Source organism: Varroa destructor, unplaced genomic scaffold, assembly GCF_002443255.2.
Source record: "Varroa destructor unplaced genomic scaffold, Vdes_3.0 BEIS01000007.1, whole genome shotgun sequence".
Classification (NCBI taxonomy): Eukaryota; Metazoa; Arthropoda; class Arachnida; order Mesostigmata; family Varroidae; genus Varroa; species Varroa destructor.
In genome coordinates, this window is record NW_019211460.1 from 1594194 (window position 1) to 1605517 (window position 11324).

General features: G+C 40.0%; 2 protein-coding genes across 6 annotated transcripts in view; one reads left to right on the top strand and one right to left on the bottom strand.

Moving 5' to 3' along the window:
• The window catches only part of LOC111253930 (very long chain fatty acid elongase 7-like), a 31000-nt gene extending 28088 nt beyond the window's left edge, over positions 1-2912 (top strand). For 3 of the 5 annotated variants that reach the window (XM_086974176.1, XM_086974175.1, XM_022814184.2), the window contains 2 exons: positions 615-742; positions 960-2912. In XM_086974176.1, the coding sequence (XP_086830302.1) occupies positions 1026-1850 (825 nt within the window). In that variant the 5' untranslated portion in view covers positions 615-742; positions 960-1025 and the 3' untranslated portion in view covers positions 1851-2912. Of the gene's footprint in view, positions 1-614; positions 743-959 lie in introns of those variants that run through there. The other 2 variants (XM_086974178.1, XM_086974179.1) reach the window with 2 other exon arrangements.
• LOC111253932 (putative glutathione S-transferase 7) overlaps positions 1-11324 on the bottom strand; it is a 34040-nt gene that overhangs the window by 21104 nt on the left and 1612 nt on the right. The gene's annotated exons all lie outside the window — the stretch shown is intronic.

Genomic DNA, 11324 nt, shown 5'->3' on the forward strand with positions numbered 1-11324 from the left:
ACGAATCGTAATCCAACATAAAGATTTGATTAATGGTCGGAGCGTGCGTCTTGAAACTTGAAACAAGCACACTGCATATCTCATGCATCACTACACAAGTTATATACAAGAACTTATCTAGAAAATTCGGTGACTGAAATAACAGCTTCGTAAAGGTGTGGTTTCAGAACTGACAAATATATAGTTACCATATCTGCCTAATTCCTGAACCTAATATCTACATTTGGATAGCTGTGCAGCTCTTCCAGTTCGATTTCCAAATCAATATTTAGTAAATATTGAAGAGTTGGCACAGCACAGAGAAATCAGGCCGCTTCAGCTTTTTGCGTATTAGTTTATCTAGTGACCGGGAAGTTTACAGGTGCAGGTGCCTAATTTGAAAATGAACTTCTGGAGTAATTACGCTCTCTGACAAAAGCCATTAGGTTTCTTGGACACCGTTTCGGTATGACTTTTTAATTGAAGTGAATCCAGGAATATTAACATTGACTCGCCTAAGGATAGGTCTAGGTCTTAGGTAGAGAACCTCTAATGTACAGAGCACATCAAACACACGCGACAAAAAATTCTCCGTATATAATTTCTGCAACCCTTGCTTCACCCTCTACAAACAGGACCAGCTTTCGCCGCGTGCATCGTTCGAACGATCGGGGACGCGCGCCCTTTCTCCGATCAAGCGGCCATACAACTTCGAACGCGCACCCAGTTCGGCGCTCTAAGTTTTTGCTGCACATTTCGGGTGGTAGGTTAAACAGATACAACCAGCCAGGCGTTGCGGCTGTTATCTTTATTTATTTGTTCAGTCTATAAGGCAGTGAACCATCAATCACGTTATGTGGACTACTTGTTGAGACGTTGCATACGTATCGTGGAAGCTAAAAGTCGATTCAGGGTACTTTTTCAGAAAAAACAGAATTCAAGTGCTCGTCTTTTTTTCTGCTGTTACGTGTTCTCTGTAGTTTGCAGATACGCGTGCACCGCTAGTGGTTGTATTTTACATCAGGCCGCTGTACGAACTGGGCAAAATGCTTGACTCTATTTACACTTTTCGCCAATGGGCGTATGAGAAGGCAGACCCGCGAACAAGAGACTGGCTTCTTATCTCAAACCCGATATACGTCATCGTATTGGAAGTTGCCTACCTATACTTTATCTACAGTTACGGACCACGTATGATGGCGAACAGAAAACCGTATAACCTTAGGAACGTCATAAACGTATACAATGTGGCAATGGTGATAGCTAATTGTTTTTTCGCGTACAAGTTCCTTCGCCACTCGTATCTTGGCGGAGGTTATAACCTGTTCTGCCAGCCAATGAACCACTCGACGGATGATAACGGGATCGCCCTAGTTAGCTACTGTTACTGGTATTTATTGATACGAGCCTTGGACTTTCTTGATACGGTGTTCTTCGTTCTGCGCAAACGGTTCGACAATATCACTGCACAGCACGTCTCACATCACGCTCTCATTGTGCTCAACGGCTATATGTTTATGTATATTGGCATGGACGGGCAAACGATGTTCGGCATATGTATGAACTGCTGCATTCACGTCGTCATGTATATTTACTACTTCTTAGCGATGCTGGGTCCTCGATTTAAGCGCCATCTCTGGTGGAAACGGTACTTAACAAAAGCCCAGATCTACCAGCATGTAGCCATTATCCTTCACGGATTTATTCCAATTTTTTACGACTGCGGATACCCGCCAGGGTTTATCATGATCATGATGCCTCAGGGCTTCCTTGGCCTCGCGTTATTCATCAATTTCTATAAGCTTGCCTATCAGAAGAAGTCACTCAATGAATCCATCAACAAGAACATTTGCATTGTTAAGCACGATTAACTGTTTATATATAGTGGGTCACCGTCGAACTCGACGCAGGTACATTAGTAGTGAAGATTTATTGTATTGCACAAATGCTTTTTTGATTGCAGTTAAAATGGTCCGTTAAAAATCGCGTATTTCTATCTATTTATGGATCTATTTGTAATAATAAAAAAAGACGATAATAAAGATAAATTAATAAAGAGGTTGTGACTACGCTTATCTCAAAATGTATACACTTAGTACTTGTGATTCTTGTTGTGAGTTCGACTTCAGTCTGTTTAGCCAGAGGCTCCCTTACCCCCTGTAAACTCATTCTTCCTAGATTGCCGTTACTCGTCAGTTGCTGATCAAAGTGGCTTACGGGAAGATTTCATACAATCTTATAAAGACCTCATTAACTTAAGGTGCAGTAACCTACTCTATTAGCAACTTATTGTAATTGCACGTGTCATTATATTAGTCAAGAATATACCTTTGTAGGTAACTGCTATGGTGCTTAAGAGCCTTTGCCCCATAAACAGGTCTTGAAGAACCAATGCGGAATATAGAAATATACAAACAAACTTAGCCTTTACACCTGAACCTACTTAATACTGAATTTGATTTTTCTTCAGGGTGACGTTATTCTCTCGTCTAGTCTTTTTTTCGGCTGGCGATAGAAACTGGAGCATGCCTCGCTTATGGCGGCCTTGGGTTCCAGGCAGTTTCTTCGGTGATTAAAATTCTTTAAATGCTACATGGCCTGGAGTCGGTTCACGGGGGATCTATTTCTCACCTAGTTCCTGTATTTTTAGAGTTTTTAACATTTTAAATGCCAGTGTCAGCCACCATAGCCCTTAGAACCCCAGCTCTGCTTTGATGAGATGCCTCCTCGCCTGCGGTAACGCGTTCCTCTCCTTCGGGTTCTAATATCTGGCCACCTGCTTTCTAGTCTTCAGCACTATGACCTTTGTTCTCAATACGTTTGAATTACTTTCCCTTGAAGCCCCTTTGCCTAATATTCAATTAGTTTGCGTAATTATGTGACCTTCAATGAATAAAGCGTGACCAGTGAGTGGTGATTTTCGAGATGAAAAATTGTTTTTCCTTAACCAAAGATCTATGGACAACTAGAAAAAGGTATCTTAGCGATTGAATCGTTTCAAATCTATTGAAGTAGCGGGAGATGCGCAATAAATTACACTAAAGAGCGAACTTCGATGTGAAACACATTTGATACGGTATCTAATACCACCTCTATGACTTTTATACTATATTGTGATAGTGTCATGCCGCAGTGTAAGCATATGTGAAATGTGCAGTAGTTACAACAATGAGCACTATGCTTACTGACCAATATCAAAATAACATTCTTTATTTCTTGTCGTAAATTGTTGAATTGATTAGTTTTATTGTTTTTTTTTTACGTATACATGCAGCATATATGTATATATAGAAACGATAGACAACGGTCGCCGATGGATCTTGTAACTTCAAATTTGCTACATACTTTGTAGATTGTTCTCCGAGTCTTGAGTCCACTTACAGGGCTTGTCGAGCGCTTTTGGATTTTTCCTGATCCACCTCCGTTCATCACTGCTCGGCACCATGTTGAAATGATCGATGTACAGAACTTACAGTAAAAGCACAGAGTAGTCAAACTAGACGATCGGCTATTGTGCCACCTAGGATACGCCACTGAGAGATTACACGACGGTACGTAAAGTGAGGTTCTGAAGAATAAGTGCCACGATAACGGTAAGAGTTGATTGGATGCAGCATTAAAAAAATAGGGAGACACCCTACTACTGAATGGTGTTTATCACTTCTTTTCCTAGTTTTTCTCTAAACTTCAGAAGACTGTTTTCGCTTGGTGTTTATATCCAGGTACATGACAAGAGGCGTAGGTTCTAAATGATTGATTAAAAGTGACATTTGGTGCTTGTCGTCACAGTGCTAGACCTCCTTAGTTCTAAAATCGTAAATTCAATAGCTTGTAGGTTTAAACTGTTTGTGTGCATTTCTCGCTTCAAACAGCTGCTAACCCTTTCTCTTTCAAACTTTATTGAAGTAAGAAATTATACGGTTCCATATGACATATTCAATAACAAGTTCTATCCGGACAGAGATTTCTTATAACGGACGAGACATTACGATTGTGCCTGGTCCGCCAACCTGTTAGTACCCTAATCGAAACAGCACGAAAACACTCGGCCAAAGAGGTGCGCGAACACAGATCTGACATATTCAATAAGTCCAATAATGAATTTTCGGCTAGTTGGTTAAGCTGGTAAAATGATGGTTAACTGCATCATATTCAACACAGGAACATTATATCCTATCATATGCTGGTAACGTAGTATTAAAGGAATCATGAGCTCTGAAACCTAGGCGTTCCTTTTTCAACGTTTGTACTCTTATCTAACGTGAACAGAATCTATCTAACAATTAAAAACAGTGTATAATATTCAGAAAACCCTGACGCAGATTGAAATGATAGCCTGAACGAAGAACTGCATAACCTGCACATAGAGCATATCCAGGAAGTTCAGCTAACAGTAAGGCACGGCCTCTTTCGCGATCGGAGCCACACATAATAATCTGTTGCAAGGACAAAAATAACGGAGAAGCACAGTTTTTCTTTTTTTTTCGTTAGAGACAAGCTGGGGTTTTTCCTAATTTCACGTATAGGTTTCAGGTAATAGACTAGCGAAAAATGGTATTGCTATATGGACTAAAACGTAGTTAACGCAATCATTTTCACGAAAAGAAAGAAAGCACACATATATTTGTGTATTTGCCAAAGACCCCAGTTGCGGCGTAAAACAATTTATAATCATTCGTAAACTTAAAAAAGAGTACTGAAAAAAAATATTTCATAGTTGGACCCACGTGTCTCTGTGAGATGAGGTCAGGTGACCAAGAACTAGATCCTATGGGCTTGTAACGACCCACTGTAAGAAAGATAGAAGTAAAATTAGAAAGAAAATGGCATCGGAAAACCATAGTTAGAGGAGATGATGTTTTATTATGAATATTCAGTGCCAAGCTGGCAAAGCCAATGATCATGATTCGTTTGCGATACGATATTAGGTTTTACTGGGCAGTCCGAATATGTTTGGACTATGGTACTATAAGATACTGTATTTTGTTCAAGGAGTGTAGCTAAAGAAGGATAATTGTATTGATATGGGCACCATTCTATGATAGCAGCTTGATTGGACTGAAGTCTGCGCAGCAATCAGAAGGATCCATGATTCTGGTTTAAAGAAATTTTGAAAAATTATTTAATATTTGATTGCAATTCATAATCCATATATGTGAGGATCCGGAATTATTGTACGGGTATCCAACCTTGATGGTGCGTTATAACTGCGGAAGGTGCCATTTACTTTTATATCATATAGGATAAATTTGACAAGATACGGTATGACGTGCACGAAAATAGGACAGTCTTAGCGTAGCTTAATATATCCGTGCATAAACATATGCCCATTAGGTTGAGTTGTAACGGAAGGCAAATGAATTCTTTCAATTTCGCTACCAAATTAGCAATCGTATCATATATATCTGAAGGATAGTGGCCCATATAACCGTAAATCGTTCTGACCAATTTTACGTCCAGGATGTTCAGATGACATGGCCTTGTAGAGTCTAACTTGCTGTCAGTATGTTTCGGAAAATCTAACTCTGGAACAGATAAAACTGCAACTGCTTTAGTACGGTTTAACAAACCTGTAGTAGAATGAAAATTCCTTAATTGTCCCAAACGAGATTCTGTTCGCTTTCTCACTTCAGCCAGGAAAGATCCGCTAACTCGAGTCGTACTAAATGTTTAAGCAGCACGCAGCTCAAATATCGAAATTTGAGGAAATTTTTTATATCGAGGTTTACTTTATAGATAATGGAATAATTCGTCGAGTTTCACGTCCAAATGGCCCCATTATACCATTGATATGTTACGAGCGTTTGCGGGACATTTTACCGATTGTCGCAGAGTTTTCCGCTCCGGACGATGAACTGATGCCCACGCTAATCGACTAGCATTAAGTTAACCATAGCTGAACCCTTAAAATGAAGAGGACAGGCCCGCCCAGGTTTCCGAACAAGAAAGAAGGGTCGGAAGAAAAGATAATTATCGTTACAGTCAACAAAAAGTGATTGGATGCGTACGTTTAACGTCCGAAAACCACTGTTCTCGAGGTTTATTTTAGAGTACAAGTTATCACTAAAGGAGTAACATGGTCGCTGTTATCACAGGAGCGCCAGTCATGGCAGGCGCAAGTTAATATCACTATTGCTTACTCATTAAGTTGGCGCAAATACGGAGTAAAGCCGCGGCCATAAACTTTGCACACGGCGCCACGTTAATCATTTATAGTCGTAACGGAGAGGAACGATGCGATAGTGCATAGCGCTTTAACGCATTTCCGTACGTTGGCCTGACGAGCGTTAGGCTACTTGAAGCAGTCCTTTTGCTTTTGTGAATATAGTTTTATCGAGGCTTGACGCGAAAGCCATTATGTGTCATTAATAAAGGTGGTACAACTTAGCTGCGAGCAAGATCTGCGATTGCCGAGAGCGCTCAATGCATTGGCTGCTAATGGTACATGCATATAGCAGCAGCAGTCGTAACTAACGCACAGGAGCAAATTGCCCGGGCTGGAGCCACCAGGGCCTCCTCGCCCTTCCTGCTGCCGATGTTTATCAGATAATCTTTTGGTTAACTCAAATTTGATGACCCCACATATAGAAGTTACTGCAGTCTAAGCTCTGGAGTTCTCTTGCTCAGTTTGTACCTTAGTTATCAATTGAGAATGGAAATGTCTAGCACCTCGCCGACGGACATGGTGTTCCCAGATATATCATACATGTTGCCTGTTGAGACGTATTCAATAATCCGAAAATATCTTGATCGTGTCCTAGAACCCACTACTTAACCGGCGAGCTAAAGAGAGCGATATAACTTTAAAGTTTAAGGAATTATAAAAATTTCATCTGCTACCTAACTGGCCACAAACAACTACGACTTACATACTGACAGAATTCTCAGTTGTTGTTCCGAAAGATCAATTTTTATCATGCACACGATATGGTTTGTATTGAGCCCCCTATGCTGCTAGGTTCTTGAAGCAATAAGATGCCTGTCGTAAAAAGAACAGCTAAGAGTCGTAAACGAACGAAAAGCTGTCTCGTAATTAACTCTTCAATATTAGTTTGAAGTTAGGCTTTTCCCGTTCTATTCAAGACACTAAGGCCTCTAGTGCCATCGGCCTCGTATGGCCAGTGGTCTCCAAGCTAGCGTTGCTTGGATAAGTCGATTGTATAGACGAACATAACTGTCAAAAGAAGCAGACTGTCAAATTTGTAGCGTTGGTCTTATTCGCTGGTACGCAAGTTTCATTTATATTTTCAGTTGTATGGCACAAGAAGAAAATTTCGCTAGATTGATGTCTGCTGCAATTGCACCGCCATTCATTCTTTACCAAAGTATTTGATAGCATCAGGGTCGCCGAGCGAATTTCGCCTGCTTTATGTCACCATAAAAGCCTCGTTTCGCGGTTACAGAGTGCGCATCATTTGACCTTCTAAAATCTTGCGAAAAATCGTTAATTGAATTCATTATTGTATTGGCTAATTAGATGACCTTCGTTCTTCCTAATAGATCTCGCCCAATCCATGATCATGGTTTACCCCAAGTTAGGATTACAAGGTTTCAGCAACGATAAGTTCACAGGAAACAGTCTTGAGTGGTCGCATCGTGGATGTGTTCAGTTTAGATACGCGATAAAATTAAATATTGTCCTTTGTATAGCGATTTCTACGCTTATGATCTTCTAATAAACTTCAGCCGATGTCACGAGGAATCACAAATGTAACAGTTGATGTCGCATGATTCTCTTTGTATTACAGGCTAAAGAATCTGTTTTTAAAGAACGATTTCTCAATCAACAGGTTTCGCATGCCAGTTATTAGACTGCAAATTAAGTTTTCGCAATCTGATTGCCCACCATGTTGCAAATTCGGAATGATCTACTAGCTGGTGAACACTCCAATCTTCTGTGAACTTGTAAGTGAAAGTCGGTCGAGTTTGCTTCAGGAGAAGTGAGCTTACAATGAAAAGCATTTTTTAGTCAGCGGTCAAGTTTGTGTCTCTCGAAAGCCATAGAATTGTGGAGAAGATTGGTGAAAGTATTAGGAGATGAAGCCTTTAGCGGGCGAACGGTGCAAAAGTTTCAATGATAGTAGCTGTAAGGGAGTAGTAGAAAAGTAGGGAAAGAAATAACCAGATATCGAGACCTAAAGGACAAGAACGTACTGCTGCGACTGAGAACGCTTTTCATGAAAGCAGGGTTTGGAGTTGAAGGGCTCCCTGCATTAAAATTGCCACTTCTCATGTAACGTGTTACGGAACTATAACTTAAATACAGAAAATGGGGAAATTGGGTAGAGAAGGTCTCCCTTGATCTGACTCTAGAATAACGAAACATGCGTGCGGTGTATTCCACTTATAATATGGAATAAAAATTGACAGTAAAAAGCTTCAGTCAATAGAAAAAACCCGCCACAAGTATACGTTTGCCATCGTTCAGTCGCCACCGTCAGCAGGAGAAAAAAACTAGGCGAGAGAATAGCCTCATCCTGAGTAGAAAGCGAGTTTGGTGGCAATGTCGAGTAGGTTCGCACGTGAGGTGATGGCAGTACTTTCAATGAAGATCAGGGGCAATTTATTTCGAGCAGCCGTAGATAGGGAAACTACATATGCGAACATAAATAGTAGATATACGGCTATCCAAAAGCTGCCAGAGCCCTGGGATAAGTATGTAAAAAATAAAACAGACTGCCTTTGACACATATTAGAAGACTATTACCCCAGCCCTACTAGTTCATACGTTGTTAAATTGCAAAATCTTCGTTTGTAACAGACCAGTATGTAATTCTGACGAATTTTGGTTCATGCTTCAGATAGGTATGATGGCGATGTCTTACAAGCATATTATCGAAGTAGAAAGCACTTGCCGACTGATTCTCGATGAGAATTTTCAAAGAGCAGGAAAAAGACAATCCAAATAAAACTGTAATCAACAGAAAACGAACATTGATTCAATTCGTTGAAAAAGATCTGGAAAACGCCTCCAGCTTGATTTGAAACGTCGTTGATTCGGTGAATTTGGTTTATTTATTTATTGAATTTATTTTGATTATATATAGTGTTTTTACATACTCGTTTGGTCATTTTACGTTGGAAGCTCAGTTAACGTAGAACTCTTATCTGTGACAAATGCGAGCCTTAGCGCATTACTATGATTATCAATAGAGCCGAAACGAGAGCTTAAGACTGAAGTAATGCCTTGCAGCTCAATAAATTTGTGTTGCGCGCTCAAACTTTTTTATAAGGAACACGCAAAGCAACGGTAATAAACAGCTGACAACAACCGTTCCAATGGTAAACAGAATAGTGGTTTCGCTTAACTAGAAGCAATTCTTGAGACTTGCCCCACTTTGACCAATTCTGTTCTTACTTTCTTTACATTAAGTAACCCGCTCGGCGTCCGGTGCTCCTGTCCCCAGGCAGTTCACTTATATACTTACTTTGTTGGAGGTTAAAAACGCCTTCAGCACGATGAGCAGGACAATTATAGTGGGCGCACTGGAGCGGAAGAAATCTCACTTTATCCCTAAGGAATTCTCTCTTCTCCTTAGCTTGCCTCTGCGTCAAGACGGGCATCCCGCAGGGATCAATTCTTGGATCGGCTCCGTGGAACATCGGCGATGGTGGAGGCATCGAAGCTCACCGCGTATTCCGACAATTTACGGTTACTGGTAAAGGCTCACATTGGGCTTTACATTGAGACAATTGCTTATGTTGCGTTTGCTCGGGTTGAAGACTGAATGCAGAAACACCACTTGCAATCGCACAGCATCAATACGAGTTCTAATAGAAGGAATTCCGCAGAATGCGCTTCCTCTGCATATGCTAAAGCCAATATCACTTACATTTTTACGTATAATAAATCATGTAGGTTAAATTGGGCTACTTTATTTGTTTAGTAGCTAATAAAAGACGGTAGAAACAGATTCTAAGACACTAATTATAAATGTAGAAACTAACACTTTTGATAGATAGATCTCTAATCTAAAGAGAACGCTTTCAACCCATGTTGTATAATAGATAAGAAAATACCGCTAGGATCAACGTACTCAAATCTTTACGGTTCAGATTTCTAGAATAAATAAACCCAGCGTACAGAAAGTATCTAAGAATTGTAAGGTAGGCTAAAACACAATTGTTTACAAAAATAAGATTATGGTTCTTTTTTTTTGCTATCATCGAGTTGTCAATATCAGTACATGAATTTTGCTTAAATGGTAAGTGGAAATAATAATTTCCACTTAGAAGATATCTAGAAGCGTATAGAGCGGCAGGTGTTTAATAAGACCATACCACTCGAGCGGGATTGATAGCACGGACACGTAGCTCAGGCTGACGTAAGATATTGTTTCATCATTTGAAGCCAATACAATGTTATTAATTAGGAATAGATCCCAATTGATGAGGAACTACCAAGCGGCAGGATACAAGATCTTTATGCGAAAATTTGACTCAAGTAAAGGCTATTACTAAGCGCTCTGTTCTACTTTATCGTGTAGTATCCCGTAAAAGTCAATAAGGCAATGCCCGTAACAGGTCATTTTAAGTATAATCTTGAAAACATGATACTAATTAATATTGCTCCAAATTATTTCAAAGCATATTTAGTTCTTACTAATATTAGGCATTGCATATAGGAATGAAGGATACCAGTTACCCAACAGATGTCAAGTTTGTTCGATCATTTTTAGAAAGTTGAACACCCATACTCCTTGCTGTCTGAATAAGTATTTTTCATATAATAAATATTAGATATTAAATGCACCATTTAAAGCTCTCGTTAGTTGCTGTGTATTATACTATTGACCGAAGTATTTACAGGCTGAATTTCAGTTTATTTATAATTTTTATTACGATATGCGATATGTAGTTTTTCCATAACTCGCATATAATCAGCAAGTGATCCAGTCTATTCTTGAAACAACGAGCGAAGATCATCAATAAAGGCAACGCGAGAGAATCGGAGGTCCCATTAAAAAAGACAAGCGGTACGTGGTTTACCGTAAGGTCTCACTTGTATTTGACTCTACATCAGGACTGAATTCGGTATGATTTAGGCGTCCGCTTGCATACACACACTGTGAGTAATTCAACTGGCTGAATATAAACGCCCCCGCAGTACTTTGTTAACACTTTGGCCTTGTTCTCATCCTTGAGATCCATTTGATAACTACGCACGTCACCAATGGAGTCGCCCAGGCTTGTATCATTAGACCTTGGCGGAACGGACCTTCTGTGGCGACGGCGTGAGCTGGGCTCTTCGCGAATCTTTGATCTCTAGCCAACATGCCGGTTAACTCGTGGAAAAAATAGAAGCGTGATTTAGAAGTGTCATTATCGCACGGGTTTTATATATA